The 20,643-nt window shown below is 33.0% G+C and overlaps 1 protein-coding gene across 4 annotated transcripts in view; it reads right to left on the bottom strand.

Moving 5' to 3' along the window:
- The window catches only part of LOC117176211 (aryl hydrocarbon receptor nuclear translocator-like protein 1), a 142,262-nt gene that overhangs the window by 12,765 nt on the left and 108,854 nt on the right, over positions 1–20,643 (bottom strand). For all 4 annotated transcript variants that reach the window (XM_033366338.1, XM_033366342.1, XM_033366340.1 and 1 more), the window contains one exon: positions 13,805–13,990. In XM_033366338.1, coding sequence (XP_033222229.1) covers positions 13,805–13,990 — 186 coding nt within the window. The remainder of the gene's footprint in view (positions 1–13,804; positions 13,991–20,643) is intronic.

Genomic DNA, 20,643 nt, shown 5'->3' with positions numbered 1-20,643 from the left:
GAGGGTGGATTTCAGGGGTGGATTTCATCCCTTAAAAGTGTTTAATGGCCGATAAAAAAAAATACGTGTCTCTTATTTTTCGATGTACTACAACATATTGCAATTTCATCAAAATCGGTGAGGGACACCTGGGATAGTTTCCTTGTTAGTAAGCGAGCCTACCGTTGGACCGAGTGCAGCCGAGCGTAAACGATGTCAGCCGACCAACGCTCTACTGAAATTCCTTAAATTTATCAATCACTCCACTTGGTTTGATGCAAATATGCTTATTACAATAAATTAAGATAATTCGAAAAGTTACAATTAAAAAAACATTTTTTCACAGAGAGCAAAAAATTATTTTTCAACCTCGATATTATGATATTTGATTACGTTAAGATTTAGTGCTTAGAATTTTTAAAATGCCACCACTGCGAATAATTAATGAATCAATCTCATTATTTAGTTTAGCCGAATGGAATATCGCCGTGCTGCCGCGTTGGAGACCCGTGTTCAATTCCCACCAGCTTTAATTTTTAATCACATTTTTCTGTTTGAGCTTGCAATATAATATTCCTGCATGTATATATTAATGTATAAACTATATATAATCGTATGTACTGTACAATTGCAATTTAAATAAATATAATAGTGCGAAAGAGTTCAACATCCCATGATAAAGAAGTCTGCATTTACGTCGTATGTTCGTGTAACGGATACGTATCGTAACCTTTAACGCAACGCGGTGCATGTTGGGTTTATTTTTTTTCGTCTGCTAATCTGACTGCACCAATTTTACTAAGTCGCTTACTAAATCAGTGCGTCGTTCCCTCTCGATGTTACTATAGTCCTTTGCAAATATTGCAATCTTCTGTAGAAATATGTCCCTCCATTGCAAACTGAAAATAGTAAAATCTAGTCTGCTTTTTAGCAAATATTGCAGCAAAAGGGTTCTCCGTGTACATACGATATTATAACTTTTCGTTCATTTATTTATTTATTTGTATTTGATCAATTTTCGTAATAGTGGCCTTACGTTGCCACAGAATCTTGTATTCTTAGAGGCAATAAAAACACGTTCATACATACATAAAACTCGTTTAAGATTTCGATTTCCTATGAAAAATTTTAATACAAACTAAAATTATCACAAAATTGTAAATCTTTTTTAAAAGCTATATCGATTTTCGGCAGTAAACGCAAGCATAAACTAAAATTGCCCTAACATTTACCCTCACAGCATGAGATTTCAGCGGGTTATCCCATTTAACTCCCAGGATATCTTGGGCATATCCCAGGCAATCCTAGGGATATTCCAATAATTTCCTACAGGGCGGAAATCTCGATATCCCTGGAATGTTCCAAGGATATCTCAGAATATCCTAAGGATATCCCATTAATGTCCCAAATTTATATGCTAAGAAAGTTCCCAAGATATCCCAATTCTATAATTTAGTATATTACTGAAAATTTTAATTTAACAAGTCGACAATTTCTTGAATATTCGTGCCAAATTATAATCTATTGTTATTTATATTATACAAAACAACGCGGCACATATTAGTTAAACTGTTTTTCTATCATAAAAACTGATTTTGCTGTTGAAAAGTGCGATCTCTAAACTGCGCAATTTAGATTTTACAGATACAATAACAACCTAATTTTTAATTTTTAGGGAGTGAATTATTTTTTAATGTAAGTAGGCTGTTATTGGTGATAAAAATGATTCGCATTAAGAATTTTTTGCTAATTATACTGAGATAAGATTTTGAAAGAAACCTAATATTCGAGATTTGTGCAAAGTGTTTTTTTTTCAAACGGATGTTTGTAAATCTTGATGTTGTCAGACATTTTACATATTCGAATAAATATGCATTTCAGAAATATTGGATTTCATTGTCAAAATTGTGTATTCAGGATATCCTATATCCTGCCGAGATATCTTAGGGATATGCCAAGAATATCATTTTGTTGTGAGGATTTTATCATCTTTGAAATTAAATAATTTCATATTAAAAAAAAAACGATTTTTTGTATAAAACATTAAAAATTTTTTTACCTTAATTGGGAATTTAATGATTCTGAATAATAATCTAAAGAATAATTATAAGACTGTCCTGCAGGATTCGGTTTCAGGCATGTTTTTGCTCATTTTTGTTAAATATTCCCGTGTGGAAAAATGTTCTGGCGCTGGCCTGGCCCAGACCAGACCGCCAGGTTTTCAGTCCTGGCGCTGACCAGATGGTCTGTCCTGGGCCTGGCCAAAAGTGTAACGTTTTTTCTGGTTAGACCCAGGCCAGACTGTCAGGTAAGCCGCTAGACATAGTCTGGTCAGCCGCTAGTTATGAGTTGGTCAGACGCTAGTTATAGGCTGGTCAGCAGCGAGTTATTGGCTCGTCAGTCACTAGTTAATGGCTGATCGATTAATGTTTTATAGTTCAGTATAATATCGTCCATGTTTAGAGGATACGCTTTGAGGATACGCTCAAAAAGCAAAACATAATTTCCTAAAAAATATATAATATATATATGTTTCATATAACCAGCAAAAATTCAAATTTTGCGTCAAAAATATACTGCCATCAACAAAATCAATCAATTCAATTATAGTTTCTAATACATTTTCTTTTATAATAGATAAGAAGTAGGTTTGTACTTACTATTTATTTAATAACTTAATACAGATTTGGTACATTTTATGCCTCCGATTTTACAGCTAACTTTTGGCTGGATTAATATATTATTCGGAAAATAATAAGAAATTTTGACAGTTTGTGACACTTGATCGACAAAAACTAGCACTGCTTCCGAGAGGTCGGAGCCAAGCACTGTCAGAATACTTAAAGTTGTGACGTCAACTAGCAAGATGTCTGCATGCCGAGGGTCAAGCAATGAATTACAATTACTTGGGAAAACTTGATTGTTTTAATGACTTGGATACAAAAATTTCACTATAAACTTTTTTAGTTTAAAAAATTTCATTACAGGCTCTGTAACTTTTTGAAATGTAAGAAAAAGTTTACTGTATCGAACTTACATTTTTCTCTTGGCTCGCTGATCAGCGCCAGGCCTGGACCAGACCAGACTGTCAAGATGATAAAAAAGAAAGTCATGTTTTCATAGCTTGAATTTCTTATTTTCCATTATTTTAGACACCCTGTAACTTTTACAAAATACATCCAAAAAAAATGTGGTGATGGAACTTAAGATTTTTTTTTCTTGGCTCGCTGATCAGCGCCAGGCCTGGGCCAGACCGGACACTCAAGATTATAAGAAAGAAAGTCGTGTTTTCATAGTTTCAATTTCTTATTTTCCATCATTTTAGACATCCTGTAACGTTTTCAAAGTATGTCGAAAAAAATTTGGTGATGAAACTTAGGTGCTATTCACAAAATACGTGATACATTTTTCAGGAAATGATACTTCGGCAGACTCCCACCCTCCCCTAAACGTATCACGTATTTTGTGAAAGATCCCTTAAGATCTTTTTTCTTGGCTCGCTGATCAGCGCCAGACCTGGACCAGGCCAGACTGTCAAGGTGATAGAAAAAAGTCGTGTTTTTATAATTTGAATTTCTTATTTTTCATTATTTTAGACACCCTTTAATATCTGTGAAGTATTTCAAAAAAATTTATTGATGGAACTTATGATTTTTTTCGTTCTTGGCTAGCTGACCAGTGCCAAACCTGGACCAGAACAGACGTTTCAGACTGGACGGTCTAGATAAAGTCAAACCTGAGCCAGAATGGCGTCAGACCTGAGCCAGATCAGTTCTTCCAGACTAGACAGTCAAGATAAATCCAGACCTGGGCTAGACCTGTAACCAGACCCTACTGCAAATACCTATATAGGTGCCTGTAAAGGTCACTAATAGCATTCTATATAAGGATCCTATGAGTGACGTATATAGGATCCTATATAGGGTTACCTATATATGTCAGTATAGGTGTCACCTATAGGAAATGAAACAGCTTCCTGCATAGTATCCTTTATAGAATCCTAAATGATTCTATGGTAAGGGTATGGGTTGCTTCTTCCCACGCTAGAATTCATATAAGAATCTATACAGGTTCCTACTATTAGGCAATCGCATGGTCAAAAATAACTACTACGCAGCTGTATATACTATAGGAAACTACTGCGCAACACTTCCGGTTCATAATCTGTCCTATATAGGTCACTAATAGGATTCTATATAGCATCCTATGCAGGAAGCTGTTTCATTTCCTATAGGTGGCTCCTATACTGACCTATATAGGTGACCTTATATAGGATCCTATTTAGGTCACTTATAGGATCCTTATATAGAATCCTATTAGTGACCTATATAGGTATTTGCAATAGGGGACAGCCCGGACATTTTTCCACACGGGGATTGGCGTCAGACTTGAATTCCGGAGCCAGATTCTTGAGCTAGATCAGTTCTTCCAGACTAGACAGTCTAGATAAATCCAGACTTGGGCCCGACCTGTAACCAAACTGCCCGGAAATTTTTCCACACGAGTTTTGACGCTGATGTCGAATCTGGCAAGAAAACGATGGGTGTAAATATAAGCTCTCACAGCAATAGGATATACCGTGATATTCCAGTTGATCACATTTATGTCCTGCAATAACCCAGAGATATCCAAGGAATATCCCCAAGATATCCGGAATATTTATGGGAAGTTTCTGGGATATTAAAATGCCCCATGGATATCCTATATTTTTGTTAGGAGGACTATGCCAAATCAGGATCAAATGATGGCACAGTCTTATTTGCATACGTCGAAAAAACCCGTGAGACTGAAAAAAAAAACGGTTAGCGTGTGTTTATATGCACTGTTAGAAGTATGTTGAAAATTCAATCAATTTTCAACCTAAGAACATAATATAATAATTAGAAGATAAAGCGGCTTTAAAGAAGAGAAACAAAATGTACGTTGAAATAATATTATCACAATGAGAAAAGTTCATTCATACTATCGGTACTAACTACTATAATCTCTTTCAGATTATGTTTACAAAAACGAGTTATGAAAAGTTGGTCTAAACAGACGCGAAATTCATGATGGTAATATAATTCCAATGTACCTTTTGTTTTTCTTCTTTATAGCTGCTTATTTTTCTAAATATTATATGCACTTTATTAATCTCATGGATCTTACGACACAAACTTAAAAATAACTGCCGATTCCTTATTAGAATTCATGTGGTACAGTTAGCGGATTTCAAAGCACAGTATTTTTAAGGAATCTTTATGGGTTTTATTTTAAATTCTTGATTATTTAAACATTTTGAATCAAACTTATTCATTTCGCTGCAAAAATATACCTGCTTTGAAATTTAATAACTGTACCGAATACATTTTTTTCGCTTTACTCAAATTTCAATTACATGTAGTTGAATTTTAAACTTCATTGTTGAAATTTTAACTACACGTGCTGATTCTTCATTCACACATAGTTGACATTTCAATAGACGTAATTGTATAAAACTTCAACCACATGTGGTTGAAAATTCAACCAGATCTTTTTAACAGTGTGTGTGCAAGTGACCTGTTTGTGCAAATTGTGTTTTAATGTGCGTACTAAAGTAATGTGCGTACTTATCAGCGACTGTCGTCTTTTCCGAGCTTTGTCACTGAGATTTTTTTAAAATGTTACATGCTTTTCGGATGGTGCTTAATCATTTTCTTGAACATATAAGATTGTAAGTTTTAACCGGCTTTCTCTCATATCCAAGACTTAATACAAAGTCACTGGATTTTTAAGCAACTATTTTTTCCGGTTACTTTTTCATAAGTTAAAAATTCAAAAATCTCAAGTGGCCAATTTCGCACATATTCTAAGAGAAATTTTAAAGAATTGAAATTATGTCAATTGCCAAAATAAATATCATTAGTGAGTCGACGATCCGGGTGAATCTAGTCGCGCACTAGGTAGCACTAGGTAGCACGTATTCTACGAGAATTAAAAAAAATTTAGATTGTTTCAATAGCCAAAATTACTAAAAATTGTGTGTCGACGATCCGGGTGGACCAGATCGAGCACCAGGTAGTATAATACGTATTCTACGAGAACTTAAAAAAAAATTAATTTGGTGAATAATGAAAATAATTATAAATGGTGAGTCGGCATCCTGGGTGAACCAGGTCGCTCCGCAGGTAGTTTAGCACGTACTCTGTGAGAACTTTTTCAAAATTTAGATTATTCCAACAGCCAAAATTACTCAAACTTAGAGTCGACCTGGTGCACCCGGGTCGTCGACTAATCATTTGAATTTTTTTCATTATTCATAAACTTCAAATTTTTTAAAGTTCTCGTAGAATACGTATTGTACTACCTGGTGCTCGATCTGATGTACCCCGATCGTCGACTCACAATTTTAAATAATTTTGGCTGGTGGAACAATCTAAATTCTGAAAGGGTTCTCATAGAATACGTGCTAAACTACCTGGGGCGCCACCTAGTGCACCCGGGTCGCCGACTGACCATTTGTAACTGTTTTCATTAATCACAAAATATAAATTTTGAAAAAATTCTCGTCGAATACGTATTAAACTACGTGGTGGTCGACTTAGTACACCCGGATCATCGACTCACAATTTTTAGTTATTTTGGCTGTTGAAACAACCTAAATTTTGACGAATTTCTCATAGAATACGGGCTAAGATACCTGGCGCGCGACCGGGTGCACCCGCGTTTTCAACTAACCATTTGGAACTGTTTTCATTATTTACAAAATTTTAATTTTTTTAAAGTTTTCGTAGAATACGTATTAAATTACCTGGTGCTCGACCCGGTGCGCCCGGATCGCCGCCTCACAATTTTTGGTAATTTTGTCTCTTTAAACAATATAAATTTTGAAAACATTCTCGTCGAATACGTATTAAACTACGTGGTGGTCGACCTAGTACACTCGGATTGTCGACTCACAAATTTTAGTTATTTTAGCTGTTGAAGCAATCTAAATTTTAAAAAAGTTCTCGTAGAATACGTGATATGATACTTGAGGCGCGACCTGGGGCACGCGGGTCGTCGACTAACCATTTCGAACTGTTTTCATTATTCACAAAATTTAAATTTTTTTCAAGTTCTCCTAGAATACGTATTAAACTACCTGGTGCTCGACCCGGTGCACCCGGATTTTTGACTCACCATTTTAAGTAATTTTGGCTGTTGGTAATTTCGTTGTGCACAATTTTCATCTTACAAACGCTCTAATACATGTATTGGAATGCTGGACGATGGCTTCACGATTTACAACACTTACAATACATGTATTGCAATTTCGTCATTCCAATACATTGGTTGCAATTTTACCTTACGCTTGTTATGTAGAATTCTGGTAGATGTGTGGTACAACTCCAAAAATTTTTAACAGTGTACATTTGTAAATTTAACGCAATTTTGAGTTCATCTGTTTTTTTGCGAATTTCGATTTTTGCAATGGATTTAACGACAATGCACCGTCGCACAATGCCATCATTATCCGTGAGTTTCTCACGAAAAACTCAACTAATACAATTACGCAGCCATCAAATTCGCAAGATTTAGCTCCCTGTGACTTTTTTTTGTTCGATCGACTGAAAAAACCACTACGCGGACCGCGTTTTAGCAGCCGACCGGAGATAATACAAAAATCGAAAACGGCACTGATAGGCATACCGAAAATTGAGTATCAGAAATGTTTTGAGAGTTGGATCAAGCGGTATTTAATGCTGAGAATTTCTACAGACAAATCTTTAAATGTCGGATGAAAAATAGTACATGTGGTTTACTATGAACAGTACATTTTTATTCCTGACAACCGTGCCCTGTAATCCGGCGACTTCAGAAATAAGGACCATTTGTTTTCTCCTAGAAACGTTAAATTTGTAGATATTTTTTGAAACAAAATCGTTTGAGTCATATTAGCATTATGTGGTTAAGTGTATAAATCTTCACGTTTAAAGTTAGTTAACGTGATACATTACGTAAAACTATGGCATAATTACTACTTTGAAAGTGGCTCAATTCCCTGGTAGCCACTCTCCCCTATATAATAGCTTTGTTATACTTTTCAATGAGAGATGATATGTGTCGTTAGCATGATGATCGAATCATGCGCATACTTGATTCTAATGCTCCCTATGAGTTCTTTATGCGTAATATAAGTGCATTGAAGCGTCATGTCAGCGCCACGAGCTTGCGAAGCCTGTTTTCGAAAGATGCTGTAAAAGACCTTATATATTCTTGCGTAACATGCTCTCATCTAAATATAAATATATTCGCTGAATATAAATTATAGTTATCTGAGGGGTCAATTACTCGGATTGTTGATGTACACTACACGGAAAAAATTAGTTCATAAAAAACTCAATTAAAATTCACAACCTTCCGTATTCAAGAAACTGATTAATTATCATATGAAATGTATGCAACATTTTAACAGACTCTGAGATACTGAGCTTAGAAAACTATACCACAGACGCTGTAAATTTAGTAGGTAAGGGGAAATATTCTCTCAGATAAGAAATTCTAATTCTAAACGGAAGTATACGAATGTTCAAAACACGATGTTTCGACGAAAACAAGTTATGTTTGACAATATTGTTACGTAGTCCTCGCTTTTTACCATTATTAATACATAATTCGCAAACGCAGTCACTTGCATATATAATTGCAAGCTACCTAAGCTTTTGTATCATACCGCGCGCACTAACCAACTTCGCTCTTGAACCATTTGGATTTTGGTTACAAAATCTCGGCCAAGTATTTTGAGGCAGCGTCTCACCAAGTCGTACAGTAAGCCTCAATCATCATCAAAGTAAAAGTTTTTGAATTCAATTTTTCTTTAGAGAAAGCCAAAAAGAAAGCATTTTTCTAATGAATAAACAGCTTACAAACTATCCAAAACTAATAAGCAACGTTATGTTATTTATCTACTAGTCTACCATAGGTTTCAAAAATGTTGACCTCTCTGCTAAAGTTTGAATAAGTAAGTGAAAAAAAATCGCTCAAGAACGTAACAAACTTCACTGCGAATATAATTTTATTTCAAACAAATTCTTAATTCAAAAGACAATCATACTTTAATCATGAATAAAGTTACAGTTGGGCGAAAGTTCAAAAACTGGGTCAACGGCGTCAATTTCACGACAGTGAACTTCAATTGTTATATTTTGTTGAAAAATTATTAGAAACGAGAAGAAAAAAATCAGACGAATTCCTTGACATTTTCTGTAAATATCGGTGTCATAAAAATTAAAAAATTTTAATAATTGTAGGTTATAAAGTTAATTATTGAGGTGAACCTTATCTCAGCTCCAAATTGTGATAGAAAGCTCAGTCAAAGCATGAGGTAAGTAACAAAATTAAAGTAATACAGTGACATACGAAATAAAGTTTCAAAATTATTAGATAATTGGCTATTAGCAATTATTTTTTCTACGTTTTTTTATGTCGCTTAGGGGCGGTGAGTGTAACTGATAGCCAATTATTTAATCAGTTGGAAACTTTATTTCGTATTTCATTGTATTATTTGATTTTTTTACTTATCTCAGGCTTTGAGTTTTTCATCACAATTTGGACAGAAATAAGGTCCTCTTCTATAATTAACTCTGTAAGCTACTATTATTTACATTTTCTAATTTTTATGACATCAAAATTTACAGAAAATGTCAAGGAATTCGCTTGATTTTTTTCGCCTCGTGTCTAATAATTTTTCAACAAAATATAACAAGTCAAGGTTCACTGTCGTGAAAATAGACGCTATTGATCCTGTTTTTAAACCTTCGCGCAACTTTAACTTTATTGATGCAGGGTGCGATCAGAAAGTAACCGAAATTAATAATTTTCAAAATAGGACTCTTGAGCCTCGATACACCGGCGGTAGCGGTCCTTCCATTGTTCATAGCACTTTCTCTTTTGGATGAGCGGGAACAAGAAGAAGTCTGGGGGTGACATGTCTGGACTGTAGCTCCCAGACTTCTTCTTGTTCCCGCTCATCAAACAGAAGCTCGAGGGAAGGCGTTTTGAGTCGATCGAGGCCATACAAAAAAATGTAACCGACGTGCTGAAAGCCATTCCGGAAAATGAGTTTAGAAAGTGCTATGAACAATGGAAGGACCGCTACTGCCGGTGTATCGAGGCTCAAGAGTACTTTTCTAAAGATTATTAAGTGTTCCTGTAAAAAAATAAAATAAAACTGTTGTTATAAAATTTTTTCGGTTAGATTATGATTGCACCATGTAATTAATGTATGATAGTGTCATGAATAAAAAATCTGTTAACAATAAAATTATCTTAGCAGTGAAGTTTTTTTTCACTCACTTATTCAAGCTTTAGTAGAGAGGTCAACATTTTTGAAACCTATAGTAGGCATCTCTCACGAAAAAAGGTCTTTTTACTGTATTAGATATGAACCGAAATAACTACGTGTGCTGGAAATATTTTTGAAAAATGTCCAAAAACTGTTTTTGCGCAGACTGCCCCGCCTCATTGCATTTTAGATAAAAATGTTTGACAGCTAAATTAAACTAGAGCAAATTCTGAAGAAGTTAAAAAAAAGAACCTTCTGTCTTTAGTAGGTGCCGAGTTGTGGCTTCTCAAAGAACCTGGATTTTTTTTAAAAGAGGCGAAAAAAACCCGATTCTGAAGTTAGTATGTACCTATATTTTAGAGCAAATTACTAGCATTACTTATTTCAAAAATACTTCATTTATTTGCAAAGCTACGTAAATGATACCAGAGAAGAAGCTGTAATGCATAAAATTACGCGTAAATTAAAAAAAAAACTTCTAGACTACACGGATCAAGAGTTATGATTTTTTTTTAAATTTCAAGTTTACCATATGCTACTTGGTGCTATTATTAGTGAAAAAAGTTTTTTTAAAGACATCGCGTTTTGTACAGGTCCTTCAGAAAAATGGTAAAAAGTCAATATTCAAAGTTTCATATCTCCGTCAAAAATGCATGTTTCTTAAAAAATCCAACGCGATTTGAAATTTTAAGCAAAACCTGTCTGTAATTTTTGAACCACTCGGCGCATTCGAAAAAAATCAAAAAGAAAAGATTTGCATTCTTATCCTCTTTAAAATAAGCACGATCCACTTTTATCGAGCCGTTCAGTTGTTATAACGTTTTTTGTTAAAAACATCGCTTTTTTACGTTTTATTATTTCGAATCTATGCACTGTAGAAAAAAGCACAATGAAAAAAATTCTTGTTTTTGCAAGCAGAATAAGGATCAACTAAAAAATATTAAAACCAGCACTGGCAGTACTACCGTACAAAAAGTTCTGATAGAATTTTCAACATGGTTGATCAACCGTATGCTTGAATCCCTTTTATTAAAAATTAGCACTCAAACTTGCAAGCCGCGCACATAGCGCGCGATCAGAATGTGCCCGCCCTGCGGGCAGATTTTTTTATTGTTGATTGCAAGATTGCCTGCTTGGATGGCATTGCAAAACATTGTATATTTATATGACTTGAAATCATTGTATGAGATTGCAAAAGATTCCATGGATGATAGGAAATTCATTATAAAAATTGATTATAAAGAAAACGATTCCGATGGTCAGCTTTGTAATAAATACTACAAAAATATTGAAGGAATTAATGTAAAAAGTAGAAAAACTATACAACGGTGAATTCTTTTGATATCTTTAGAATAGTTTAAAATTTGACTGAAATCAATGAAAAGCTTTTGAAATCTTTCGAAATTGCTTGGTAGATTTGTAAATATTTTTCAGTCCCTTGAAATCGTTAGAAATCCTACAAATCTCTTCGAAATCCCTTGAAATTTTGTATCTATTTTGAAATCCTTTATAATCTCTGGAAATCTTTAGAAAACGTAAAAATCCATTTGCAATACCTTGAAAATAATAAAAATAATAAACGAATACAAAAATGAATACAAAAATATAAATAATTCGTGTATAAGATAAAAATTTGATCAGAGAAGGGGCGATTCAGATATTTCTGCGGTCGTGTGTAGACCTTTCGCCTCTCACGATCATTTTTTTTATCTTTAAACCGTGTTGCATGATCCTGGAGGTATGCGCTACATTCGCTTAAATAAATCGTGCGTACCTTCTAGAATTTTTTCATAATAACACTGACAATATACATCAATATTGTAGCAATAATTTATGAAGGAAAGTATAAGAAATTCCTTCGAAAGTGCACCTATAACATCGTCGTTAAATATTTTTTGATAGGACTCGCTTTTATTTTCTTAAACAACGACAATGCTATTGAAAAATAGAAAATTCAAATTATCAACCAAGAACGCGAGATGCAAAAAAGAAGTTTTCAAAGAAAATTGTTTCTTTTAAAAAGTCCTATAAAATCTCCTATAAAAATTTTTTTATAGAACCTACTGGAACGAGTCAGAATTAAAGATGAATTTCATTTATAGGGTTTCGTTGCCCCGGACAGAAACCCTTATAGTTTCAGTCAGATGTCGGTCCGTTGTATTTTTTTCACTACCCGACTTTAGCCCGTCCCCTAGCCAACCTTTATCCGTACTCTACCCAACCATAACCTGTACCCTACCGACTTTAACTTAAACCCTATTCGACTATATATCCAGTAACTTAAACAACTTCATCCCGTACAGTCGTACACTAACTGACTTTACCTGTATCCAATCAAATTTGATATGTACCCTACCCGACTTTATCCCACACTCACGCCGACTTTACCCTCTACCCTCGCCGACTATATTCTAACCAATTTTATACTCATACTCACCCTAGCCGACTATATCCAGTAACCTAACCAATTTTATACCCATACTCACCCTAGTCGACTATATCCAGTAACCTAACCAATTTTATACCCACTTACTCTAGCCGACTATATTCAGTAACCTAACCAATTTTAGACCCATACTCTAACAGACTTGACCCTAAACCCTAGCCAACTTTTATCCGTACTCTACTTGACCTTAACCTGTACCCTACTGACTTTACCCCGAACCCTAGTCGACTATACCTAATAACCTAACAAATTTTATCCAGTACTCGAACCAACTTAACCCTGTACCCTAGTCAAATTGCTTCCCTATCATACCCGAGTTTATCCCGTCCTCTAGCCGACTTTACCCCGCACCCTTGCCAACTATAACCAGTAACCTGACCAACTTTATCCCGTACTTTTATCCTTTATCCCGACTTTTATCTGTACTCTACCCGACCTTCACCTGTAACCTACTGACTGTACCCCGAACCCTAGTCTACTAGACCCAGTAACACCTAACCAACCTTTTCCCGTACTCTTACAGACTTTACCCAGTACGTTAGTAGAATTTTATCCATATCCTACTTGACTGTATCCCGTACTCTAGCCGACGCGTCGCGACGTTACCTTGTACCATAGCCGACTATATCCAGCAACCTAACTAACTTTATCCCGTACTCTAACCGACTTTACCTTGTACTATAGCCGAATTTTATTCGTACTCTGCCCAATCTTAACCTGTACCCTACTGAGTTTATCCCAAACCACAGTCGACTATACCCAGTAACACCTAGCCAACCTTTTCCCGAACGCTAACCAACTTTACCCTATACCCTAGTTAAATTTTATCCATACCCTACCCGACTTTATCCCGTACTCTAGCCGAATTTACACCGTACCCTACCTGGTAGTTCCCCATACCCTAGGCGGCTCTTATCCGCACCCTATTCGACCTAACCTAGTACTCTAAACTGCCTATACCCCGTACACTAACTGGCTTTAGCCAACTTTACCCCGTACCGAGCCGATGAAAGCCATGCTCGAAACCGTAATTAAAACCAGGTTTCACTGTAGAAAGAATTTGATAAAAATTTGCTGTTTAGAAACGCACTTACCGAGATTTTGTTGCTTTTTTCGCTTTTGGGAACAAGTGGTTGTGTCGGCTTCTTCTTTGATTTGCGAATCCCCATCATGAGTGTTAGCGTCGAATTTTCGTTTCATTCTACATAAAAAGGATCTCCTGGCTCCTGGACCTAATCGTGAAACACCCTGAGGAACATCCGTTTTTACTGGAAGCATTGCTATAACACCAACAAAATGGGCAAAATAACAAAAATTACAGTAAATAAGTATAATTTGTGTTTCTATCAGATAGGTAATTATTAAAATAGACTAAAAATCTATAAAGTATTTTGCAAGCGAAAAAAAGTTAACTCTTTTTAATGTCGCATTTGAGAAAATCTGAGATAATTGTTATTTTATTTACAATTATTATTATTTTTAGGTGCGATTTTGACTAACATTTGCATTTTGAATTTCAAAACTGATGTTCGAATTCAGATGAGTTTGAAAACGAAAAAAATTTAATGCACTCTAATGATATCACAGGCACATGAAAAAAACTGATTTGGTCTACCAGACGAGACAAATATTTCGATATGTTTTTGGGGTCGCTGAATCCGATTTCGGGGTAGGTTCGATTTAGTAAGATCACATTTCGTTCCTAACCTCAAAAAAGTGATAAATTTTGAAACTTTTTTTCTCACTTTTTTGAGATTAGAAACGAAATGCGATTTTTTCGAGTAAAAATCACCCCGAAATCGGATTCAGCGACCACAAAACCATATCGAAATGTTTGTCTCGTCTGGTGGACAAAACTTTTTTTTGTGTGTCTGTGAACTTGAGTAAAACAAAAAAGCTCGATATTTGAAGAGTAAAAACTTTATTGCAATTAAATTTTTAAATAGTATAAGAATGATAATTTCCGAAAATTTTGCATAGGTTTCTTTAATTCAAAAAGTATTTTAAAAAGGAAATATCTAAATGAGCCTTCATGATTTTTTTCAGATATTTAAAAAGATATCTTCAGTGAGCATAAACTTTTTAAAGTTTGAAGCTTTAAGAACAGAGATTTTTCCTATATATTTCAATGTACGGTCACCATTTCTGCATAGGATTCGGTTTTATTGTACGAATTCATTTATCTTGATAGAGCAATAGACTTTATAATATTTTTATTGTAAAAGAAAATTCTGTTGATGAATGTAGTTACGTAGAACATAATTTTTATTTCAAACTGGAAATTTCGAAGATAATCAAAAATGTTAATACAATAAATCATCAATTTTTGTTATTCTTTCCAGGGGTTTTTCACGACATAAATACACACATGAGTTCAAAAGGAAAAATCAAAATAACTATAATTGCCATTTTGTTGTATCATCAAGTAAAATAATATGTTTCAAACTAAAAAAATCTGCCCGCATCGCGGGCACATTCTCAACGCGCGCTACTGTTGGTTCTCGCGTTTCGTGCTCGATAGTGTATTCAGCTCGCGCCAAGCGCTCGACTTTTCTGCACATACTATTTAAAACTAAAGGTAAAAGTATCGACAACAGTAATTTAATGATTGTGAATTCTCTTTTGTTAAAGCTCCTTCTGCTTTAACGAACACATTCTCATCACGTATCTCATGCTAAGCACTCGAGTTTATCCCTGAAATTTTATATCATTCCCATAAATGTATATTATTATAATTCGTAACTTCCATTGGTATTAAAACTGAAGAAATTTCATTGTCCTGTTTTAAAAAATTTGAAAATATTTTTTGCAATTCATTTTGAATTCAACCTAAATTATTATTAGTTTATCCTAATTTTTTTACATTCTCCTAAATTTACTCAATTCTATTCATTCGATAAAGTTTTTATTTTATTTATTTTGAAAGTGGTTAGTTTGAATAAATTTGTTTTGGAAATGTTATATTAAAATTTTTAAACAAATTAAAAATGCTACATTTCAGTATTGTTTTAAATATTATATTTATTTTATAAGATAGTATCATAAAACTATTCAGCGTCTACGTTTTTAATTTTTTAAAGAATAGTTGCGTATTAAATTCCTTGATTCAGAAAGTGTACTTCAAATACTTTGAATCATAATTTTTGTTTATTTTTCATGTTTTGAATTTGAAAATATAAATAAGAAAAAGACTTTTTGGAGACTAAAAAAACTGATAAATTTTGGTATGCTAAAAGTTAAAAAAACGGCCTGTCATATGGAAAAAATAGGCGAAGGGAATCTTGTAGCTACGTTTTGGAACATACGCCCATATGAATATTTTAATTTGTCTTGTGCCGTTTCTCCAAACAGTCAATTTCATTATTTATAATGTTATTTTTTACGATTAAAACAAAAACCACGCGTTTTATCAGGAACTTATTTCAAAAAAAATTTAGATTTTTTTGGGTTAAACAACCTTTCTCTTATATCTTGTTTCATTTTACCAAAAATGTAATTTTTTTATTTTTAATGTTGTTATTCACGATTAAAAAAGAAACTGCTAATCATATAAAAAAAAATTAATAAAAATTGTTATAGTCTACTTTCGGTAAAAAAATGTTATTTATTTAATTTTTCTTAGCTTGTGTCATGTGTCGAAAAATGTAAATTTTGTATTTTCACTGTTTTTTTTTATAAATAAAACAAAAACTACGTGTCCTATAAAAATGATTCATAACAAATTTGTAGATATTTTTTGGGTGCATAATGTTTGCCTTATATATTTTTTCCCACCTTGCATATTTTGACAACAAAATACAATTTTTTATTACTTTTTGTTTTATAAAAATTTGAATTATCAATTTTTCGAAAAAATTCAAAAAGTTGTTATGATAATCTTGTAGGGCTTTCGAAAATTAACATTTTACTTTTCAAGTACTATGAATAAGTGTACAGAGAATTTTTGAATCATAAAAAAATGTGGTCTCAAAAACTTTCAAAATACGCTCACTTTTAGAATATTTATCCAAAATGGCTGATCAATGAACTTGGCATTTAGCTTAGACAAGAGTGAAGAGTGTATGAAAGGCCAATCTAATAGATTATTTTGTTCAAAAGTTATCGTACTCGTAGACAAACATAAAGACAGACACATTCGTAAAAACCTGTTTTTCGGATTCAGGGGGTCTCAAAACGTGAATTTTTTACCAAAACTGGGTGGGGGATCAAATTTTACACAAATCTAATACCTTCTCTGATGGGAACGTATTATCATGAAAAAATAACTAATTATTAACTAAATTTTTTGAATCCCCACACACCAGACGAAAAAGAAATTAAATGATAAAAGTTGTGATCAGAATGTGTCCAAGAAGCGGGCAGATTTTTTTGTTTTTTTACTGTTAATCATGTTTTTCATGATTAGAGCCAAAACTGTGCATCCTATCAAAAAGTGGTTGATAATTTAGTAAATGCTGTAACTCTGCTAATTTTTGATATTATGAAAAAAGTCATAAGAATAAATTGTTCGAATTTTTAAATACTATGAATAAACGTACAGAGAATTTTTGAATTTTTTAAAAAGTGGTCTCAAAAATATTGAAAATGTGCCCACTTTTTGAATTTTTATCCAAAATGGCTGGCTAACGAACTTGGCCTTTAATTTAGGACACTAAACGAGTGTACTAAAGGCCAATCTAATAGATTAATTTTTTCAAAAGTGATCGTTTTCACAGACAGACATACATACAGACATACAGGCAGACACATTCGTAAAAACCTATTTTTCGGATTCAGGGGATCTCAAAACGTGGACATTTTATAAAAACTGGGGAGGTCAAATTTTACACAAATCTAATACTTTCTCTGATGAGAATGTAAAAAAGTTCGTGTTGTGAACTATTGCTCTGTTATTTCGTATTAATTTGCAGATGATTAAAATGTTTCTCAACTAATCCACAACTTTTCCTTCTAAATTTATATGTATTTTTAGATCCTAAAAGACCCCTGAAAAGGATAATAAAGAAAATTTACAATTTTTATCATTTTTGATTATCCATGATACTTTGATTTTCAAATGAAAATTATATTCTAATTAACTACAGTCATCAACAAATTTTTTTTTTAACTAAACGTTTTTGTAAATCGTTTGTGACATCAAAATAAACGAATAAATACAATAAAAACTAATTCGATGAAGAAATGGTGACCGAACATTGAAATATATAGAAAAAATCACTGTTTTCAGTCTCAAACTTTAAAAAGTGTATGCTCACTGAAGATGTCGTTTTGATATCTGAAAAAATCATTAAGTCTCATTTTGAAATGCAGAAAAAGATTTTTGCTGGCCGTAATAAAAATTCCAAAAAGTTGTTTTTTATCCCACCCTTGTGTACATATAACCCGCATTTTGCAAAATAGCTAATAATTCCTATTTTACCAGAGCCCGTCTCACCAGATATTCTAGAGATAATGATTATTTTCCTTTAGAAATATATCGAGTATATTTCCTCACACCTGAGCAATTACTATGCTTTTCATGTCACTCGTCTGACTTGCACGTACGTACATTTCTATTATATGTACGTTTTGTATGTATAATATTCTCTCTACGTAATAATTCTCCTCTACATTATAAACGCACATGTGTTCCATCCAATACCATTACATTTCAGATTTAACTTGTGAGTATTCTCTATTCATACTCTCCACTCTCTTAAACGAATCGCTTTCACAAGAAAATCCTTGATTTTATAACATTTCAGTTTTTAATTTGGAGATTGAAAATGGTTAAACCTACTTTATCATAATACGTATAAAACCAAAAAATACATAATTGTACATGAGCTGATCCTGGTTTTTTCAGTAAAAAATCATGGCCGAGATTTTGTCGGGAAAGTCCACGCGGTTCGATAGCTCAGTTGGCTAATGCGTGCATTAGGTACATACAGGTTAAGTAGTTTCGGTATTTTATTATTTTTATTTTTCCACAGGTTTAAGAGCATGTACTGGACTTTCACGTGACCAATTCTTTTAAATGAACTTACTTATAAAATAATAACTCTAATGAATTTTTCGTATTAGATAGAAGTAAAGAAAAACATTATGAACTTCTTTCTTATACGAAAAATTAATAGAAATTGTTACTTTATGCGAAAGTTTGTTTTAAAAAACTTGTAACGTGACAAGGTGATACTTATATTCGTGCGTGACCGTGCTTGAAATTGTGTTAGTTTAAACATAAATTAAGTTCAGTAATAGAAGAAGAAACTTTTTTTTGCAAAAAACGCTTCTTATAGACGTAGGCTCTATTTTGGAAACCATGTGCAATATTTTTATATAATATGAGTACATATTATTTTAACATAGGTGTCATTTTGAGAAAGAAGTGAAGTAAACATATGACAAAACATTTTAGTAACGTTTATCTCTCTTCTTACGGAGAGACCTTCAGCGTCAATAAAACTTTCAAGAATTTTTGAATTGACTTAATGGTTGTTGCTATAATATGACAGGGTAAATAATTAAAAGTAAAAAGATTAAAACAAAATCAATATATGATAAATGAACACAATACAAATTCGTACAGGCGAAGATGTTTAAGGGAATTTGTGAATGAGTTAAAATGGATTATTAATTCAATTACTAGTTTTAAAAGATGGAGACCAACGACCCTTTTAAATATAAAAATATAATGTAATTTTCATTAATAATAGCTAAAAGACCAGAAATCTTGGTAATTGTGTTCCCACACTCCAGATAAAAAAATCATATTAAATTACAAAATGCACTTAATCTTGGATCAACCCGCTTTATTTGAAGCTTTCAAATTTAATATTATTTAATTTTAAAGTCTTTTTTTTTAAATTACAATTTTAAAAATCAAATTTATTTGAAGTTAAGGGTATGATAAAAATCCATTTTGCTGATTAATCAAGCCCACGATTATGCTTTGTTTCACTATTATATTTTTATTCTAAACTTAAAATATCCCGAGTCGAAGTATCGTCGTCAGTTTCAACTTCATTAAACGTAAGAATTATTCAATATAAGGTGAAAATATTGTAAACCGTAGTTTCGACTTCTTTCACTTTCAACGCCGCAAACTGACAAAGTTGATCTTACTGATTTAACCTTCATTTTAACTTCAAACCATGTTGTCCCATTTAATTTTTTTTTTTTAATTTGCAAATAAAATACTTAACAATTTAGAAAAGTAAAAGTAAATTTTTTGTTTAGAAAAGTATAAATATTCTCAAGATTGCAGTACTTTTATATAAGTATTGACTTAACATAGGAGCTTTAGGTAACAATAAAAGGCTTCGAATTCAATAGGCTATATATATATAAGAAATATATATATAGAAATACGCATAAAAAAAAAATGTCCGTGAAGAAAACTTTGTATTTTCGAGTGGGAGAAGAAAATCCCCAACAATTTACCCAATACCCCACCCTCTCGGAGGCGAAAGGGGGGGGGGGGGAGTAACTTTATAATTTAAAATTGAAACCAACGTTTTTTATTGCAGATTCAGATTCTCCATTAAATAATAACTAATATTTTATTCGAAAACATGTTTTTGATTTACGCCAGGCGGCGATGCATTTGCCAAAAATCACATTGTTGACTGGTTAAGGCATGTGGTTCCAAACGAAAGTAAAACGAAGATTCTTAGCTCTTTATTTTATTTAAACAAAACAAAAAGAAATGAGAAGATTTTAAATCTATTTCCTCAAAATTTTTAATTTATTTTTGAATGGCGCCAGGTACAGAATTTGGAATGCGGAAGCCGCAACCACATTCCACCCCCGGTCACCTAACCCTTGGTTGCGCGGATTGTAACAAAATTTTCCATAAAAGTATAAATATTTTGTAATGGAGAATTTGGATGGGTATTTTTTACGATATTTTAATGTTACAAGATGAAAAGGACACCCTGTTTTCACATGCATG

The sequence above is a fragment of the Belonocnema kinseyi genome, chromosome 7 (genome assembly GCF_010883055.1).
Source record: "Belonocnema kinseyi isolate 2016_QV_RU_SX_M_011 chromosome 7, B_treatae_v1, whole genome shotgun sequence".
Lineage (NCBI taxonomy): Eukaryota > Metazoa > Arthropoda > Insecta > Hymenoptera > Cynipidae > Belonocnema > Belonocnema kinseyi.
This window is presented reverse-complemented; position numbering and strand designations above follow the sequence as displayed.